The 21,641-nt window shown below is 42.4% G+C and overlaps 1 protein-coding gene across 4 annotated transcripts; it reads right to left on the bottom strand.

Moving 5' to 3' along the window:
• Positions 1-3,335: 3,335 nt before the first annotated feature.
• On the bottom strand, positions 3,336-19,170 carry LOC120519494 (E3 ubiquitin/ISG15 ligase TRIM25-like). 4 transcript variants are annotated; one of them, XM_039742485.1, is made up of 6 exons: positions 19,072-19,170; positions 17,311-18,099; positions 12,991-13,086; positions 7,277-7,510; positions 3,963-4,122; positions 3,336-3,498 (listed from the first exon to the last, which is right to left on the bottom strand). In XM_039742485.1, exons 2-6 carry the CDS (start codon positions 17,890-17,892, stop codon positions 3,389-3,391), a joined length of 1,182 nt encoding a protein of 393 aa, XP_039598419.1. In that variant the 5' UTR covers positions 17,893-18,099; positions 19,072-19,170; the 3' UTR covers positions 3,336-3,388. The 4 variants fall into 4 exon arrangements, with proteins under 4 accessions (XP_039598419.1, XP_039598421.1, XP_039598418.1 ...); XM_039742487.1 differs by having other exon boundaries at positions 17,311-18,053; positions 19,072-19,163; XM_039742484.1 differs by lacking the exon at positions 19,072-19,170 and adding an exon at positions 18,584-18,790.
• Between the last annotated feature and the right edge of the window lie 2,471 nt (positions 19,171-21,641).

Below are 21,641 nucleotides of genomic sequence, written 5' to 3'. Positions count from 1 at the left end.
GTTGTATGTGATGTGATATATGGCCGGCAGTTTATCCCGGCCAATACCCCCACACCGCTAGATGGAGTCCTCCCTGCAACATGGAGGGGCATCACGGACATTGGAGTTTTACTTCACAGCCCTGTTGGATACCGTGGGGGCCGCCGGGGATGCTGCAGAGAGGCACAGGGAATTGTATTCCATATAGTCCATATAGCCCGGAAGTACTCCCTAGTCACGGGGACGGAAGAAATGAAGTACTTCCGGGCTGAAGAAAAAGGAGTTTTTATCTGACCCGGAAGTGCTAGGGAATTACATGGACTGAAGGAAAGAAGCACTTCCGGGTCAAGGACTATTTAAAGGACTGTGGGAAACCCAGTAGACTGAGCCGGAGTTGGGAAAAGTGTGATGGAGCTGCTGGGTGGCGAGGAGGAGTGTTTATTGTATTGATTAGCGTTTATTATTGATTTATCACTGTGTATAGTGAAGGTGTAGGTGCTTTGTGCACATTATTGTATAAATAAATTCATTATTGGGACTTTTTACCTGGTGTTTTGGCGTGTTGTCTGCGGGTTCAGGGGTCAACAGCGATCCCTGCTGTCACAGTGATCAGAATCGCTTGTAATTGGGCTGATGTAAGTTTCAGCTTGTCATTCCTTTCAGTGCTGCCTGGGGAACTGATATGCTGCCATTCACACATACTTTTCATATTTCGATATCCATGAGATGTACTTTCAAGCCTAACTATGCATTTTCAGAATGCACTTACACCATTACAATATACAACACACTGATGCACACAAAACATTAGCAGGGCTGGGCAAGTTAACGTGTTATTATCACGTTAACGCATTCATTAATTAACGCCGACAATTATTTTATCGCTCATTTTTGTGATTGTTTGTTTTTTTTATTTTGTTATTATTATTATTTTTGTTATTATTATTATTATTATTTTGAAAGCCTCAATCTCACTAGCGACCGATAGAGATCAGTGATCTTCTTGTTACAGCGCTTTTTGTTACGCTTTTGCAAGAAGGAAGATTAACTTTGTTGCTTTGACCTCGATTCCCTGCTTGTGTATGAGTAGCGAAGAGCAAACAGCTTCGAAAATGGAATGTGGAGAGACACCAAAGTGAATACTCAAAGCAAAATGACCCATGGATGACTTTTTTCGTATTATCACTGAACCAGACTCTGATTTGTCAGACTCCGATTTTGATGCAAGTGATCTGGAGATGTAGGTATTGGTATCAGCTGATCAGTCCCCAGCTGATCGTGGTGCTGAACACGTTCGTGTAGCTGATGCACCGATGGCAACGCTGGCCTGGGGGGACAGACACTTACCACGACAGGAGGTACAAACCATATTGCGTCTCACTGCAACTGCCACCCCCGTGCACCCATCTCACAAAGACAGCCAGGCCGTGCTATCCTGTGAGCTGTCGAGCCGCCGCCCCATGCAGCAAACTGCAAACAGGTGCCGACAGCAGGCATAGCAGGCAGCAACAAACGTTTTATGTTGATTTATGTGTGAAACCATTGCTAAGTGTTTTGGAAAAAATATTAGCCCTCAAAGAGTTGCTACTGAACATAGACTGTTTATGCTGCTCCCTGATAAAAGAAAATGTTTCTGCTGGTATCTGTTCAGATAAAAAAAGAAATCAGATTTAGAAAAGTGAACTTGCCTTTGCTCGGAAGGTGCCTGCTATAATGTTGTGATCGTGGCTCTGGACTCAGAGGGTAACTTATTTTTCTATAACAAACTATATAAAATGTTAATGCCCTGGCAGTAGCAAATACCTTTGGTTTTATATTTGATTTAATTACATTAATGTTTAAGTTGAGATTTACAAGAAATATTTTAACTGCTGCTATGGGAATACTGCTGTTTAAAGTGTTTGCAAACCAAAGTACATGCAATACACTACTTTTGAGTTCATTATTGAATTTTGTGCATAACAATATGATTGTTGTGATTGCAATTAATCACGTTTAAAATATTTTAATTGTTGCCCAGCACTAAACATTAGTATAGAGTCATCATTTAACCTAATTGGGCTAGTTTTGGGATGTGGGTAGAAGTCTAAGAACCTGAGAGAAAAAACTAAGGAACATAGGAAGAACATACAGACTCCACAGACAGTACTTGTACTGGTATTTGAACCCAAGACTCTAGAGCAGGGGTTTCTAACCTTTCCCCCGAGAGCTACTTTTACAAAATGAAAATGGCCGAGAGCTACTCATGTTTTCTAACGTTTATTCTCATAGCTTATTTCAACCCTAATAAACTGAATAAGATGGTTTTGCCTAACATTAACAAAATATTTGTGTCCACAACCCACATTTGCATTAAAACATCACAAAAAATATTTAGTTCACCTCCAAGTGCATTTTGTATGTCTGTATGCATTTCTAGTGTATCTCACACTATTGAATTAAAACATGAATGCTGTCAAAACAAAACAATGCAATTCCAAATACACAGATATGACTTATTCATTTGTCATTCTGTCACATGTCACTGTGTCACTTTATTCACATGTCCAGTTGCATGTAATTTGTGTTTTTTAGTTAGTCAGATGACTGGCACTGAGGTGTCTGGAGGAGTGGAGCCACTGAGGTTCGCTCTTATGGAGTCATTTGAATGTTCGTCTGTCAGTCTTGCTCTGAACTTTGATCTCATGACATTCATGTCAGACTCACAGAGGTATGGAGACCCAAACAAAGCAGACATTTTCAGAGCTGCTTGGTGAAGATTCTTATAGTTATTTGGCTCTACTAAACTTCAGAAATGCAGAGAATGTTGAGACTTTAACTGCACATTATTTTGAAGGTTTACTAATATATAATTTATAAAATCCTATATCTCTCTGTCTGTATGTCTGCTTTTCACAAGAGAAATACTTAACGGGTTTAGATCAGGTTTTTCTAAAATTTTCTTGAAAATTCGAGATGATTTTGCAACTTCTCTCATTTTGCTATGCATCATAGTTCACTTGCGGGACCGATTTATTTGCACAAATCCGAGATCCATGTAGCGGGCTGGGGGCCTTCCTCACTCACTCGCCAGCTTCGGGCCGTGTTCCTTAACTCCGCTTAGCCAGCGAACGAGAGAACAATTGAATTCAGCTTTGTTTGATATTTAAAATAAAGTATTACTTAGGTCTTGATGAGTTTGAGTCCGCATATTCTCTTAAGTGTATGCCACATTGAAAAGATAGATTGCAATTCAGATTGTTGATCGTGATATGATTTTTTGGAAAGATTTGACTAATGAAGTTTTCAAATTTATGTAGGATTCATTAACCCTTTGGCGAGCTACTTGGAAAGGGGCTGCAAGCTACCGTTAGCTCGCGAGCGACGTGTTGGAGACCCCTGCTCTACAGTTACAAGTAAGGATTGCTGACTACCACACTGAAAATCTGATGTAAAAGGAAAACAATATCTCACATTGTAAGAACTCCTCTCTGCTCTGAGGTGCTGGAGACTGAAGGATGTAATCTGGAGCATTGTGACCTGAAAGAAAAGGAAAAGAACACATTTTGGTTTGAAATGCGAATTTCTGTTAAAGGAAAAGAACACATTGTGGTTTGAAATGTGAATTTCTGTTAAATGGATAAAAAAAAATAATGACAATCTCAGCCATTATTGATGTAATGAGACGTCAAGTAAAATGACACCTATTATTGGCTAACTAAAAAGATTACAATATGCAAGCTTTCGAGGCACCTCTGGACCCCCTGTAATCATTACATTTTGCCTGAAGGGGCCTGAGTTGCCTTGAAAGCTTGCATATTGTAATCTTTTTAGTTAGCCAATAATAGGTGTCATTTTACTTGACGTCTCATTACAAAAAAAGACTGAATGATACATAATAAGAAAGAGGCCCTGTCCTCGGGCCTTGCCGCTGGATTTCTGGTTAATGTTTATCTCGTCTTTCTCGTCCTCTGCCTGCACCACATGAACTGATGATACTCTACCTGCAGGAGTGAATTCCTCAATTTTCTGTTGGCTTATTTTCTTCAGGCGTTCTTTCAGACTGGACAGCTCCATCTTCAAGCCCGCAGAAGAAAAGGTTGTGGGGATCACGATGTTCAGCAAATCTTCATCTTCAGGAATAGAAGAGAGGGAGGAGAAAGTCTGCATGGACAGAAGAGGACAGGGACATTGAGAGGCTATTCCCATCCTTAGCAGTTCCCATCTTTATTTTAAAAATTATCCGGTCTCACATTACATGCCCTGGTCAGATTCCAGTGTTTCCCGGACCACCAATGAATTCTTTTTTTTTTTTGTTTTACTATTGCTGTGGCTACAAAAGGGCAGCACGGTGGTGTAGTGGTAGCACTGCTGCTCTCGCAGTTAGGAGACCTGGGTTCACTTCCCAGGTCCTCCCTGCGTGGAGTTTGCATGTTCTCCCCGTGTCTGCCGGTTAGGTGCACTGGCGACCCTAAATTGTGCTTGGTGTCTGTGTATGTGTGCCCTGTGGTGGGTTGGCGCCCTGCCCGGGGTTTGTTTCCTGCCTTGCACACTGTGTTGACTGGGATTGGCTCCAGCAGACCCCAGTGACCCTGTAGTTAGGATATAGCGGGTTGGATAATGGATGGATGGATGTGGCTACAAAATGATATATATAATGAAAATTCCATAACGCTTTCTCCAACTGAAAACTTCACACGGGGAATTCAATTGTTTTACTCAATCCATTTGTTTGAGCTTTGACATAACAGCAATTTAATGGTAATATTCACTGCCTACCTTTGGTGTTTAAATGGTCCAAATAAATTAATTCCATACACTATTTACATTTATCGATTTATTGTCTTATGCACTGTGTGATTACATACAGATGCGGATAAATTTCTTGGTACCCTTGCAGCTCATTAAAAAAAGTGCTGTATGGCTCCTTGTAAATGATGAAATGAAAAGCAACTGTCTCAGGTATACCCGGTATAATTGTGTGTACTTGACACACTCCTGATTAACGTGTGCAATGTGCTGCACTGTCAGCACATGCGGCTGTGAGAAGGTCCCAAAGCCCAATTACATGGCTGCATGTCCAAACCATGGTTCACGTTATGTGTATCACAGTGCACTCTCTTTTGTAAGACCACAACTAAGGTTCGAGGCAAGGTGCTTTGCGAATTTGTTGCGTGACAGACCAACAACTCTTAGCATTTTATATATATTGTGAGATGTGGGTCACAGACTTACACGAGACAAGGAAGTGAGTCCAGGTTTCTGAGAAAATCGGCTTTATTGTTGTGAAGATGGTGTGACGGACAGCCACTGAAATTGTCTGGCCAAGACGCAAATTGGATGGAAGGACCAGGGGAGAGAACACCTACGAGGCACTACCTCCCCTGGGACACTAGAGGGTAGCCCTCCTGGGTGGATATGGCACCACGGGTTCCTGCAGTGCTGACTCGGAGTGAGAGTTTGATGCAGCCCTGTTGGTTTCCGTGGGGGCCACCAGAGGGAGCTACAGAGTCTGGCAGCGGATTTCCATCACACCTAGGAGTGATTCCAGGTAATACTGATGAAGCACCTGGAACACTCCCAGGATCTGCTTTAAAGAGCCAGCCACTGCTAATGGGAAGCAAAAGTCGAGTGGAAGAGGACGGAGCTTGCCAGAGAGAGAATAGTGGTGGAAAGTGGCAGAAGACGACCTGTTGTGTATTGAACTGTAATTTAGATCAGTGTTGTAATGGTGGGAGGTGAAGTTGAGCTGTTCTCACAAAGAAGAGCAATAAAGTCCTGTGCTGTGTCAGGTTAGGGTGGCCCTATGCATCCCTGATTTCCACAACGGGAACATTCTCAGGGCATTTACTCAGACAGAAGCTGTCACTTAAGCACACATACATGCAGTCCTGCATTAGCTCCCTTCTCAGATTAAAAGAACAGATAGCCTTCCTGCACAAGAGAGGAGACAAAGTGAGCACACGGGATGGTCAGCGGCCAATTTAAAATGTTTCCTACATCAACCACCGGGTGACAGACACGACACACGGTGAACCTGTGAACTTACTTTAACAGAGTTTCGGGACACAGAGCAGTTGGGGGGTGTTGGGGGTGTCACTTGTCACAATATAAATAGACAGATTAAGCAATTGATTTAAAAATATGTAGACGATATATGCATATATGTAAATTTTCTCAAACGAAAGGAAGTGGGAGTTAAGGGCGCAAGCTGTAGGTGGGAACAAAACTGGCTCAAACACAGGAGGCAAGGGGTTATGGTGAGGGGAGCTTTATCTAGAATTAGGTGATGTTAAAAGTGGCGACCCTCAGAGATCAGTGCTGTGGTCGTTGCTCTTTTTAAGGTACATAAACTTGACAGGAATAAAATCAATAAGCTAGTTAACTTTGCCAATGATCCACTTAGTTTGGTAAGAATAGATAATGTAGGATTAGCTCAACTGTTAGCAGGACTTGGACAGCATACAACCTTGGGCAGATTTGTGGCAGGTGAAGTTTAACGTAAGTAAATGGAAAATAAGTGTAGGATGTAAACATGGTAGATTTAAACACACAACAGGAGGTATGACGCTTGAAAGTACTGCTGAAGAGGAGGACCTGGGAGTCTTTGTGGATGCATCACTATTCACATCAAGACAGAGGTGATCAAAAAAGATAATTGGATGTTTGGTTGTAAAACACAATGTGTGGAGTGCAAGTCAAGAGAAATTACGCTTAAGTTAAAAAACGCACGAGTGAGCCACACCTTTAGTATCGTGTTCAGTTTTGGTCTGCTTATTACAAAAAAAGCTAGAGAAAGTCCAGAGGAGACACCAAGGCTGATTCTGGGACTATGAGGTTTGAGCTTTGAAGAGGGATTGAAGGAGTTGAACCTTTTTGAGTTCAGACATCAGAGATTAAGAGGTGACATGGCTGAAGTGTTTAAAATTATGAAAGGAATTAGTACAGGGGGATTCCCTGTTGTTACTTTAAAAACAATTCTGCAACAAGAATACGGGGACACAGCTGAAAGCTTGCTAAAGGCAGATTTTGCACAAATGTTGAACATTAGACACATGGAAAAAATGAACAAATAATGTGGTGGAGAATAGTACGTTAGAGACATTCAAATCTTGACTTGATGTTATTTTGGACAATCTAGGCGAATGTTGTTTGGCTGAAAGGCCTGTTCTCGCCACAACTGTTCTAAAGTATTACAAAAAATGTAACACTAAAATATAAAGCAAATGGTCATATAAACCAAGCCAGTGACCTTTTGCCTGAGGGGTCTCATTTACTATATCAGACTGCTGTGAGAAGCTAGGGTACCAACACTTACCTGTAGGAAATGACTGTCGTCCTCTGTCGTTAAGAGCTCAGTCAGCACGGCGTTTCTTTTCATCAACTCTGCCATCTCCTTCTCCAGTTGCTCTGTGACTTCATTTGCCTTTTGCACATCTCTCTCCTTTTGCTCTCTAATCTGATTTGTCAATTTCTTGCATGTTTCCTCAATGCAGCCAATCAGATCTGTGAAGACCTTCTCAATTTCCTGCATCTCCCTCTCTGCAGATACCTAATTGGAAAAAGAAAATGGCTTCATTGTATTTTGCGCATAAGCATTTTTAATCAGTAGATGCTGTAATAAGTATATTAAGTTTAATATGTAACTATTCTCTGTACAAAAATATTTTAGAAATCCACTTTTCTTTCTACTCATATGTACAGCTAACACAAGGACAGATTTAGCACACAGGAGTTCACCATATAAGAACTGCTAGGCGAGCATTAGAAGACAAGACAGGGACAACTGCAAAATGGGCATTTCTGTGTGTCAAAGTCAGCATGAAACTGTACCCTCTGTGCCTTGTTTGGGAATGGCATGATACACCGAAGTGGGGGCCTGCACATGAAGGAAGAGTATAAAGCCATGGAACATTGCCCAGCACACCTTTGAAGCAGACGGACGGATGGTAGATATCTCCCTGGGTGGGTGCTCTAGGTAGGTAGGTAGGTAGGTAGGTAGGTAGGTATATAAGATTAGGTTAGGTTAAGTTAGGATTAGGTAGGTAGGTAGGTAGGTATATAAGGTTAGATTAGGTTAAGTTAGGATTAGGTAGGTAGGTAGGTAGGTAGGTAGGTAGGTAGGTAAGTAGATACTTTATTAATCCCAAGGGGAAAATTACATAATCCAGCAGCAGCATACTGATAAAAAACAATAGTAAATTAAAGAGTGATAAAAATGCAGGTATAACAGACAATAACTTTGTATAATGTTAACGCACCCCGAGATGGAACTGAAGAGTTACATAGCATGGGGGAGGAATGATCTCCTCAGTCTGTCACTGAAGCTGCTCCTCAATCTGGAGATGATCCTGTTCAGTGGATGCAGTGGATTCTCCATGATTGACAGGAGCCTGCTCAGTGCCCGTGATGTCAAACTGTCCAGCTCTGTGCCTACAATAGAGCCTGCCTTCCTCACCAGTTTGTCCAGGTGTGAGGTGTCCCTCTTCTTTATGCTGCCTCCCCAGCACACCACCACGTAAAAGAGGGCTCTCGCCACAACCATCTGATAGAACATCTGCAGCATCTTTTTTCAGATGTAGAAGGATGCCAGCCTTCTAAGGAAGTATAGTCGACTCTGTCCTTTCTTACACAGAGCATCAGTATTGGCAGTCCAGTCCAATTTATTATCCAGCTGCACTCCCAGGTATTTATAGGTCTGCACCCTCTGCACACAGTCACCTCTGATGATCACGGGGTCCGTGAGGGGCCTGGGCCTCTTAAAATCCACCACCAGCTCCTTGGTTTTGCTGGTGTTCAGGTGGAGGTGGTTTGATCACTCTTAATGTTTAAGTGGATGGGTTCTGTGTGCTTGTGCGTCTTTTCTAAGCTTAACGTATGAGAGTAGGCCAACCCATAATGAACTGGGTGAGTTCCACTAACTAACTAATGATAATTCAGGCCTGAGGCAGCCTGCATTGTTTGTCAGAGTTTCTTTAATTCTCTCAACGCAGATGTTAAACAGGATTGGTTAGAGTTACTGAGATATAGCAGGTATGTGGCATGTGCATTTTAGATGATTGGATAAATTAATAATATACAGTGTGGTAGAGTGGCTCTGGAGGCAGATGTAGAAGCATACAATTCTGCATTCATGCAAGTCATGACTGTCGCACCTGTGTCCCACAGGGTTTTAAAAGGGAGCCGAAGTGCAAGAGGAGAAGGAGTAAAGAACAATGGCAGGAATGAGACCATGACGAGGAAAGAGATGGAAGTTAAAGGAAAGGGCGTCAGAGACAGCAGGATTGGGAGAAGCCTGCATGCAGTAGAGAGGAGGTAGACAGGGCCATCTTAATTATAGGCCCCTGGGCAAAGCAGTGCACTGGGGCTCCTACCTACACAACCACTCAGCAAGTCACAACATACATAGATTAGCATGGGGCCCCCAGGCAACTGCCCAGCGTGCCCATGGGTGAAGACGGCCCTGCAGGTAGAGAGCCCTGAGGAGGAGTGCATGGAGACCATCAAAGGGGCTGCTACCTCCAGGACACTCGGCAGGAGTGATCCATTGCTCAAGAGGGCTCCCTCTTGCTGACTGTGTATGTCCTCATCCTCCCAGTGGTATGTTATTAGCGGTTCCAGAAGCTACTAGGGAGTGTGGAGTCGACCCAAGCCATCACAGTGCCCACCCCTGTCTTTTACCTCTTCCAATTTGACAGGCCTCTGTTAGTCCACATGTGATTCTTACTTGTGCTGACTGGTTCTTGTATAGGTTCCTACTTAGTCTACTGTGCCTGTCCATCTACTCCTATGTCTCTGAATATGTCTAGCAGATTTACTCAGTTTACTCACATCTGTGTTGAGAGAATAATTAAAGAAGCACTGACAAATAATGAGTCTGAGCTGAAAGCTGAAGGAGGATCAGCAAGATTTGCAGATGATAAAGCAATATCAAGCAGTGAGCAAGGACTACAGAAACAAATGAACAAATTAGATTACACATACAAGATGTATGGAATGAAGATCAACATAAAACAAAAGTAATGTGTATATCGAAGGAAAGAACAATGAAATCAGTAATAATAAAATATTGGAGAGCACGTTTTGGAAGAACTGGACAGCTTTAAATATTTGGGAAGTGTGCTGTCAACGGATCAAGAAAGTGTAAAACGAAATAAAAATGCATTTAGCAGTGGGAAAAGCAGCCGGTGCAAAACGAAAATTTCTAACAAGGAGAATGGACAGAGCACTGAAGAAAAGAATACTAAAAACTGTAATCTGGAGTGTTGCATTGTATGGAGCAGAGACATGGACAACGAGGAAAGGGGATATAAATAAACTGGAAGTGTTTGTGTCACGGCTCAGCCAGGGTTCCTCCCTTCATTGGGAATCACGGTCATGATTTATGTCATTCTCCATGTTTGGTTCTTTTGCATGTATTAAGTTTATTTGTTTTTTAAGTTTCAGTGTCTCGGCTATGTTCCATGTGCATTGTGGGTGGTAGGGGAGCAGGGCCACCTGCCAATCAGGAGCTGCCTATGTGCCTTCGAAGTTTGGTAAGTTCTACTGTTTTTTTGTGCTTTTTAATTTCTCTGGATTTTTGTCCTCTGCGCTCTGTTTTTTTGACTTTGCCTTGGAATTCTCTTTTGGGACTGTGTTTGCCTACTAGACTTCATCCACACATTAGGAACCTTTTCCAAGCCCAATGAACCAACTTCACCTGCAAAAAAAATCCCTTCACGGAACAAATTCTTTGTAAAACAATGTGTTCGCCTTGGATCACCTTTAGGCCACTCCATTTTTCCATTGTGCTCTCCTGAGCTCCACTGTGTGACAGAGCATTTTTGTGAAGAATACGAAGTTTCCATTTTCCAGTTTTATCTACCGTATATACTCGCATGTAAGTCGGGTCTTGAAACCCATAAAAATCGATCATAAAATCAGACCCCGACTTATATGCCCATTCAAAAATGCGACATTTTTTTTTTTTTTTTACATCTTCTTGCCTACTCCAATCTATAATCAGTTTCTCATACATATCGAATTTTGTTGCAGCAGCACAGTTACCAATTTCTTTCACTACTTCAATGACTTTTAATGTAAAACCAGCTTCAAATTTTCTTCTGATCAAAACGCTCCATCGTAGATAAGGGATGCTCTTACGATAAAGGTGTATGAGGGTGTGAGATACAAAAAAACACAAATCAGTGCAAACGTCACTTTGGAATAGTTCGGGTATTGCCGTGTGGTCAAGTAGGCACGATACATAGAAAAAAAAGGCTGTGTGCTCTGTGGTTACTCTCTCAGGTGGGTGTTAGCATTTCATAATATCTTTGACCAATAGCATGAGTTTTCTGCATTCGATTTATATGACCGACATTATAAAATATCAGAAATTATACTGTAAAATCAAGGCCCGACTTATCTGCAGGAGAACTAATCCGCGAGTATACACAGTAGCTGGGGTTTGGCAGTATATCCCCCTCTAGTGGGCAATTATTAGAAGTGCTTTTGCCACTTTTTGGGACTTGCGTGTCTTTGGACTCCTAGTCTTAACAATTTGAAATGTACCCATGGAGAAAGATGGAAATGAACAGTTGGATAGATAAATCATCTAATGAAACAGTGCTGGAAGGGACTGGTGAAGAAGGGAGAATGTAAGAAACAGTGAGAAGAAGGCAACAAAACTGGATGGGATGTGTACTGGGAGGAGAATGGACTATTGAAAACAGTGTTGGAGGATACACTGGAGGGAAAGAAATCAGAAAGAAGGTCAAAGCAAGACATGCTTTATTAACTGAAAGATGGTAAATCATACCAAGAAATGAAGGCACAATAAAGTGGAGAAGGTGAATACTGAAGAAGCAGCAGCAGCCTGCACAGGCTTTGGTCGCACACAGCTCTGACGCAGAACAAGCCGGTTCAATAATGTATGTGCCAACTTTTGTTGAGGCTTGTGCATGTTAACCCTTTATTTTGGAACTGTGCCTTTAATGTTAGCTCTCTCTTTCTATTCAATTTGCCCCGTTATCTGTCAAAGACAGTCTAATAAATGTGAAAATATTTGATATTTCTTGCCTCATCTGTACCTTCAGCTCCTTTCCTCGGTATCCGCATGTGTCTGAACCTCTCTTGACCGGCGCTCCCCCTGTCGAGTGAATTCCCATCAAGCCTGCTTCTCAGACTTTGTTATTTTTATGGAGCCTTTCTCAATCCGCTTGTCAGCTTTTATACACTTTCCGTCTTTAAAGGCGACTCCCTGCGTGCCTCCTACACTTTTATTCATTACTAGGCTGACCCGCCTTTTAAGGCGACCGACTTTTAAGTTGACCACTTCTTAAGGCAATTCAATATGTAGATCAATTTGATATTTTATACAAACTCATTAATTTGGTTATATTGCATTTGAGCGGTATTACTTTAATACTCGTAGTTTCTGTTATTATTGTGATGAAATTTAAACTTTTTTTCTATATGGAGGTTGCCCTTTTGAACCCCCCTGATATTTACTACGCGGTGGGGCATTTGTACTCCATCAACATTAATTACTTCCAGACACATAATTTTGTCTATTTTTCCAGTGCATCGCGCACAAAAGCAAGGGAACGATGGGAGCACCAGAACTCTGCTCACATCATGTCGCTTGCATGCAAGCTGCAAGTTGTAAGTCTGTGATAAGCGGAATACCGCTACGCTTTCCACTCACGGGACAGAAGGACAATCCCGACCGCTTTTATATAGTAAGAAAGAAGAAGATATCGCACCATCTGGAGTAGAAAATCATCTTTTACCTGGAAAAACGAAACTACAAATCCCATCGTGCATTGCAAAATGGACAGGCGTATGTGAAACTCCACGCCTGCGTAGCACTCACGGGACGGAAGGAAAATCCCAACCGCTTTAATATAGAAGGATTGTGCCTCTCACTCCCTCACACCTTCAATCGCGTCACCAAAGCCAAACTGACCAATCAGATTGCTCCGAGGTGCGCACAGATCTTAGCATTTACTTTAATTCCGTTTTTTATATTAAACATTTTTTATTACATCTCACCTTAATGAGGCTCACGGCCCGTCTGATCTCTTCCATTTTGTTTAGTCTTTGCTGGACTTTCTTCTGGAAGTCTTCCAACATCCATTCCAGCTTTTTCTGGTAGAAACAAAAAAGGGAAAAAAGATGTGAAAATAACAAGTATTCATCCAGGCCTGGAGAACAAAACTGCAGACTGCTTATATTAATTTTGCTCAAATGAACAATACTGAACTATAAAGGAACTCGTTTAAAAGGGAATTTATAGAACCCTTAAAATAACTAATTTACAGAGGCAATTTACATTTTTGTGGAGTAATAACTTACAGTATGACCCAAATAATTTGTAAATTCTTTCTGTAATGTACGAGCAATTTATAACTTTAATGCAACGGTTTTGTTATCTAAGGAGTTTATGGTGCATTTAGTGGAAAATGGTCAGACATGTTTTATGATTTAATGGTAAAAAGAACAGACGACAAAAAAAAAAAAAACACTAAATCACCGCTTTTAGGTAGAGCCATCCATCACCAGGATAGCTAGGCAATCATACGTGTGACGTCACATGTTCTGGAGCCCATGTGTCAATTCACCCTAAAGAATGGCCCACCCAAAGGACTGAGAACGCAACAATAAAGGAAGCGACGTTAGAAACTGAGACACAACAAAAAAAAGAGAGACCATTACGTCGGATTGTCGGAGAACATAACTTAGGCATCATGTCGACTGCTGAATCAAAATGCTACCCGGGACAACATCCACTCTTGCAGTTGCTGATTTTCAATAAGCTTTGTAAGACGACATACAGTACAGTATGCAGACTTTGCTATCTGCTTTATTTTCATACATTTTCTTTTATTTGCACTTTTATATTTTAATAAATACCACACTGTCTTTACGTTTCTATAATTTATCTTTAGAATGATTGAAGTAACAAAGCAAGCACAGTAGAACCTCTGCTCACGAACGTTTCCGAACACGTACAACTCAGGTTACGATCAAAAAGTTTGCCAAAATTTTGCATCTGTTAACGACCACACGCTCTGATGGCGAAGAAAAACACTGGTGGCCAGTTTCCCTACGCACATTCGGACGCGCCAATGATCTCCAATTCTCTGCTTCCCATTTTCTTTTGTTTGCGTATACAGGGTCTAACAAAGCAGCTGATGTTGCAAAAGGAGTTACAGTGTTAACCAAGCAGAGGCCTCAAGTGCTGGAAGAGGTGGAAAAACTGTTGCTAGGGTGGTTGAATGAGAATCAACTTGCAGGGGATAGCATAAGTGAGGCGATGTTATGTGAGAAAGCCAAGAAGATTCATGTCGATTTGCTGAAAAAAAATCCTTCTTTTAATGGCGAAGGTGAGGAATTTAAAGCCAGTAGAGGATGGTTTAAAAAGTTTTGCAAGAGAAGTGCCATTTAATTTTTTTCCCCCTGTGCTTAAAACTCATAAAAAAGGTGTTTACAGCGAGCGGCTCGTAAGCGTCTAGAGCAGACTCTTACAATGTTAGTTTTCTCTGTTGTTCAAGGTCTTCTCAGTGTTATTCAATGTTTTTACATTTAGTTTACTATTACACTGTGCATTCTATGATATAATTAACTGTTTTTGTGCTTAAAAAATATATATATCTACATACAGTTCGTACGGTCTGGAACGGATCAATTGTATTTACATACAATCTTATGGGGAAAATATGTTCTGGTTGTGTCCAAAGTTTTGGAATGAATTACAGTTGTGACCAGAGGTACAACTTTATTTGGGCACCTGGTGCAGGAGAGATTACCATTTGCTCAACCCTGAAACAATATTAAGACCAAGAGGTCGCACTTCAATAGGAAGTACAAGTGTGGTAGAACTAAGACAATGTGTTGGCTGGCAAGTGGCATATAACCAAAAGGTTTACGAGCCTTTGTGTGTCTCGGGGATGTCCGTCAGTTGTTAATGCTAAAGATAGTGAGGATTATGGAGGAGTGATGGCCATAGTAGGAGTCACTCATTCATACTTGGGTGGATGGGGTCTTAGGTGGAATGCTACACAGTGACAGGCAGTTAAGCACCACTCATAGATAGCTGTGTGACTACCATCTGTGTGTGTGTGCGCGTGTGTGTGTGTGTGTGGGTGTGTGTGTGACCAACCTACTAACAAATGTATCAGGTCTCGCTCATCCCTCCATAACACAACTCCGAGAAATAGTTTTTAATGAGCTTTGCATTTCAGGAAAATAACTGGATAATTGTAAATCCTGTATCCCAATAAACAAAAACTTAAAATTACCCAATTAATGTCATTAAAACTGTCATAAAATCTATACCAGGGGTTTTCAACTCCAGTCCTGGAGTGCTGCAGTGGCTGCAGGTTTTCATACTAACCATTTTCTTAATTAGTAACCTGTTTTTCCTGCTAATTAACTCCTTTTCCTTTCATTCTAATAGACTTGCTTTTTTAAGATTTGTTTCCTGGAATTTCTTCTTCGTTCATCTGAATTGCTTCATTTCTTCCCTTAAACAGAAATGAAATGTGAAGTGAGTGAGCCAACAGAAGACCAACTAAGTCAGGGCCTCAGACTCCAACCAATTTCACTCCAACCAGTTGCTTAATTAGGCGCCGATTCTTCTTGTTAATGGCTTGTTGCTGCTCTCGTCGTGCAATAGCAGACATTTCCCAAAATTGTTGATTTTCTCTTTGCACTTCAAATGTTTTGGGGATCCGAGCAGAAAAGTATTCCAGAGACCTCCACCTTTCTTTATTTTCAGATATTGTATGATGAACACAGTTTTTTTGGTTCATTTTGTATCTCGTTATTGTTTGGCTGCTAATTAAGGAAAAAGAAATAATTAAAGGGTCTGAGTCTTCAAGAGCAAGCCAAATAGCAGCACAAACAGGTCACTAATTAAGAAAACAGAATGAAAACCTGCAGCCACTGGAGTCCTCCAGGACCCCTGATCTAGACATTTAAAACTGTAAGGCTTTTCTGTCTTTCGCACCGCTGGCCTTTGAAGAATGATCTTCGTCTCAATGGACAGTTTACACCGTGACACATGTATGGCCACATACCGCCATGTGCTCCCTGAACATCACCACACCAAAGAGCCTCCATGTCCACTTACTGCTCAGGGAGTGAATGTAGAGGTGGTGGGACTTCATTTTAATATCTGTGGACATAAACCTGATGTGATTTGCTAAAAAGCTGCAGTTTTGGCTCATCCGTCCAAAGGACATTCTCCCAGAAGAAATATGGCCGGTCAATATGCAATTTAGCAAACTCCAGTCTGGCTTTTTTATGCTTTTGTTTCAACAGTGGAGTCCTCCTGGGTCGTCATCTTTCATTGAGCCCAAAGTCACTCAATGGTGTGATGGACACTCATGGACTTTGACTTTGGAGTTCAGCTTGTGTATCTCTGGAAGTTGTTCTTGGCCTTTTTGTCTTCCATTCTATTCTCACCATCATCCTGCTATTCTGCGGTCAATTTTCCTCTTGTGGCCGCATCCTGGAGGTTGGCTACATTCTCATGGACCTTAAACTTCTTAATAATATTTGCAAGTGTTGTTATAGGAACTTCAAGCTGCTTGGAGACTGGTGGTCTTCTAGCCTTTGCCTTTCACATGCTTGTCTATCATTTTCTTTCTACATCCTCCGACAACTCTCTCCTTTGACTTCTCTGGTCCATGTTTAGTGTGGGACACACGATGACACCAAACAAGTGTCAAGTGACGAACTGTCTCTATTTAAATCGGCTGAATGGCCGAATGTACAATTGGAGACGTTTGTGTCACGAATTCAAAAGAACAGCTAGTTTGAAAAATCACTCGAATGTAATTATTGGATGATCTTTTCTAGGGGTACCTGCCAATGTGTCCAGGCCATTTTAGAATCTTTGTTTTGCTTCACTTGACGACATATAAAAAACATGCAGGTCTACAGGGGACAACTGTTTTTCATTTCCTCACTTTTCACGAGGCAGAGAGCACTTTTTCCAAGGAGTTGTAAAGGGGCTAACAGATGTGTATATTTATTATGCTTAAACCATGAAACAATATTTTTGCATAAACATATACTGTATGTGACTACATTTAAACATTTTCTTGATGAATATATATTTTTCACAGATTATTTTATAATTATCTTACTTATATTGTCATAAGGGTACCCGGATACAATTTTATTTGTATATGGCTAAGCACTCCCAAAATGTTTAAGAAAAACTGCTCTAAGTAAGGCTGCCTTGCTAATAACTGTGCCACCATGCCACCCCACTTGCGTAACTTACGTACTGCTGTAAAAATGAATAGAAATGAAAATGTTAGATTTAAAAATGAGAGTAAAGTACAGAAAACATTGACATACCCGTTTTTGGTTGATTTCTGACTCCATTTCCACTACTTCATGATTGCTGTGCTCCATGACCACACACTGCATGCAGATGGCCGCCTGGTCCGTTCTGCAGTAAAGCTCCAAGCCGTTGTGGTGCTTTGTGCATTGTCTCTTTTGGAGATCTTCATTTGGGTCGATCAGCTTGTGTTCCTTCCAGGCAGGGATCAAGTAGTGAAGCTGGATGTGAGTGTCACAGAAGGAGGCCAGGCATGTCAGACAGGACTTCACAGCTCTGGTCTTCGTTTCGGTGCAGGCGTCACAGCGAACCCCACTTTTCGATCCTGGGTAATTCTTCGGTGGAGTGGGTCTCATTACCGTCGCTTTTAATTTGTTCACCACTTCGGCCAGCACAGTATTTTTACACAGATCCGGCCTTGGTGCAAAGGTCTTCCTGCAGTGAGGGCAGTAGCACACTCCGGAGTGGTCCCAGCAATCCGTAATGCACTCCATGCAGAAACTGTGTCCACAATGGAGCGACACCGGCTCCTTGAAGGTCTCCAGACACACCGAACATGTAATCTGATCCCGAAGTTCTCGCAGTCTGGCCTCTGCCATCGTCTGTCACATCAACAACGTCCGGGGAAAGCGAACCAAAAAATAAAATGAAAGCGAAGGCTTTTTCCTTTTAAGAAAGAGGCGGAGAATTAAAACGAGTCACCAGGCACGCGCATATTACTGCAGCGACCTCACCGTGACAGGTTCGAAAAGGAAGATTGCTGTGGACAGAGAAGAGATTGCAGAACAGTTTTTACTCGTAACAGCCTAAGAAGAAAGAAAACATGAATGTAAGACAAACACTAAATTTGAACTATAACTATGTACAGTGATCTGTACACCTCTCATTATTACAGCCCTGAGAGATGCCGCAAAAAAAGTCCGATTTCTTACACAGAACCCACCCTATACTCCCGTGCTCGTGAGCCACATATCCTTAAATCCCACACCTTCCCGTCGTCCCCTGAACTGCCCAGAAATCCCCGCCTCCATTTCCAACAAAAAAAACGGTCAGGGTACCTTTCATTCTATTTTCTTTTAGTGTTAATTATATCCTCGACGGCAGATCCGCTCTCCGCCCTTCTTGCCAGACTCAACAGCCCCCCTTCCTCCGGACTTCACCCCGGCCGGGATGCTACATGACGTTATCGTACAGTGTGCGTGTATTAAAGCTCCTCGAACGCACTACAGCATTTAACACATAACTGACCAAGTTTTATTTTTATAGGACATCCTCTCAACCAAGCCATACCTGGGACACGCTTCCATGTAAACACTGCGACCGCGACCCCATCAAAGAAACGTCCTGTGCTCGCCGTGAATGCTTTATCGGTTAAAGTCCATCTGGAACCGTAGGCGCCTCCCACCCAAAACACAGACGCATACTATCACACAATAAATGGACAAAGAATGGATGTTAAACACACACACACACGTTTAATACAGGAGTGTCAAACTCTACGTCCGCGTCATCAGTATTTAAAACCTATTACACACGGCACGCGATGACTGATAGTTTTCTGAGAAGACCCCGCCCCCTTAACTTTCATTTCATATATTGATTGTCTCCGTAAACAATCTAGCTAGTTTACATTTACAGCAGCCATTTAATATGCTTTATCAGTGTCCGATCGCTTTTAATTTGCGCATCACGGCGCATCACAGCTACTAAACGGTAGTTAGAATGAATCTGCTTTAATAAAATAGGCCGACGTTACTTAAACTATGGTCACGTGATACCTGAAGTTGGGTCGCGCGGAATTGTGATTCAGAACAGTGGAGGTGTCGCGACCAGTCTCTGGAATGCGGAAAACCTCCAGACCCTCCCTGTCCTCTCCGGGTCGACGATCGATGGGGCGGGGGGTGGGGGTGATGACACAACGTGGTGACTGTGGGTCGCGATGACACAAGAAAGGCAAAGCCCCACCTTCCAAAAACAAGCAGATTTGGTGAATTGGTGCTGCTGTCTTGGTCAGTGTGTTTGTGTTTTATGGCAGCCTCGAGGCCTATGGCGCAATAGGGATAGGCACCTGCGACTTTGGTCTGGATTAAGAGGGTTAGAAAATGACAGGACATAACAGTAGCTCTTTTGGAGCACTTTTAGCCACAGGCTTAATCCACCATGTTGTACTAAGAAGCACCCCTGCGGTTTTTTACTGCCCACTACTATCAGGCAATTCAATGTGTCCTCCTAAAGTACTCTTTACATTCAATTTGAAATATCTGCACAATATAAATTTATAATATATACATATATTTTATTTGCTCACCCAACCCCCCTGCAATATCCCCCTGCCATCTTCGCGATGTGCCAACCACTTTGCGTCTCTGCTGCTCGCGTTGTGAAGAGGGGGGCTGAATACACCACAAGGTGACACGGTCGCTCTTCCGAAACACCCTCTTAAACGGTGATACAATGGAAAAAAATGACAGATTTTTTACCTCCTCTTTGTTCGATCAGCTGCTGGCTGTGCCACGTGATCTGCACTTTGCATATGGCACACTTCTGTCTTATCATTAATGTCCATATATTCAATCTCTTTTCACTTTTACTTTTACATCAATATCACATTGAATTTTGATTCCTTGTTTGGAATTACATTGTGACAACACAATGTATAACTGCCCGTGAGTAAATATTGTTTCCTTCTCTGTACAAGAAATGTGTCTGACATAACCATGCAGGACTTTTCCAAATCTCTTTGCATAAGCTCTTATCTCACGGGGCTTCTGGCCCCGGGTGCAGTTGCATCGCTTGGCATGAAGACTCATCTCGCAGGACGTGAAAGTGTCTCTGAGACAATCATGTCTCTTCTCCTTCCAAGATTTTTTTTATAATAGAGAAATTACTGCTGTGCAGAGTGGAGGCAGAGCCTCTGCATTATTTCTCAGTTGATTCTGGGGTTCATCAGGGGTGTGTTCTTGCTTCTGTTCTGTTCAATGCTTGCATGCACTGGGTGTTAAGCAGGGTCGTGGGGTTCAGTGGCTGTGGGGCATCTGCTGGTGAAGAAATATTCACAGATCTTGACTTTGCCAATGATGCTGTGACCTTTGCGGAGACAATGCAGGCTCTGATTGGTGCTCTCGAGAGACTGAGTGAGGAGTCTGAGTGTCTGGGCTTGTGAGTGTCCTGGATGAAAACCAAGATCCAGGCCTTTAATGACCTCTTATGCACAGCCATCATCAGTGTGTCTGTCTGTGGAGAGAGTGTCGACCTCTGCAGTAACATTCATGTCTCTGGTGACTCTTCCTAGGAAGTCATTAGACGGATTGGGAGAGCATGAGGTCATGGGGAAGGGATGTGTGGTGCTCCCGATATCTTTGCAAAAGTCCTTAAATCTTTAGAGTCCTGGTGCTCCCTGTCTTGCTATGGTTGCAAGACATGGACGCTATGCGGTGACCTGAGATGAAGACTGGACTCCTTCGGTACTGTGTCTCTTCAGAGAATCCTGGTGTACCACTGATTTAATTTTGTGTTGAATGAGCGGTTGGTCATGGAGTCCCAAATGAGGCACATTATCTGCATCGTGAGGGAGTGTCAGTTACGGCACTATGGCCATGTGACGTGATTTCCTGAAGGTGATCAGGCTCGCGGGATCCTCATTTTTGAGGACCCGAGCATCTGGACCAGGCCAGTGGGACGTCTATGTAATACCTGGCACAACAGATAGATGGTCATTTTTGGAGGGTGGGACTTGACCGCGAGTCTTCCTGGGGGGTTGCCAACTAGGATCCTGAACTGTTTTGTCATGTGGTGGGTGCAGCAACACGCTGTACTTTTGTATGCTCCCCAGTCTGACCTGACCTAATCTGACCTGTGCTTCCACCCCACACACAAATCACAAAACAAAACACTCCACAAAATACACCACAAATGCATAAATAAGACTTGTAAGAAAAGAATAAATGAAAACAAGAGTCCTTTAACTCTCCACAGTCATTAACGATCCTTTACAGTCTGTTCTTGTGAAGGATGTACAGAGCCGTACCTCAAATCCTGGGCAACTCTTATCATACACCATCCCTTACGCTGGTCTGTCAGGTCCTCCCCCAATTAATTTCATCCCATCCACCCCGAAGGAAAGGAAAAGGATTCTTCCTGAAATGAACCCCACTTCACCTGACTAACCTTCAGCGGGGAGTTCAGCTTTCCCTCTTGCTTTTGTTTTTTTGAAGTCTTGCCTTCTCCTTCTGGTCTGGTGCTCTCTTCCCTTCTTCTCCACCTTTCTCCAGTCACGGCTGGTTGGCTCCTCCCCTTAAAGTTGATTAGGCTCTCTGAGTCAGGTGCTCCTTTCCACGTGAACCATTGG

Source organism: Polypterus senegalus, unplaced genomic scaffold (assembly GCF_016835505.1).
Source record: "Polypterus senegalus isolate Bchr_013 unplaced genomic scaffold, ASM1683550v1 scaffold_1905, whole genome shotgun sequence".
Lineage (NCBI taxonomy): Eukaryota > Metazoa > Chordata > Cladistia > Polypteriformes > Polypteridae > Polypterus > Polypterus senegalus.
This window is presented reverse-complemented; position numbering and strand designations above follow the sequence as displayed.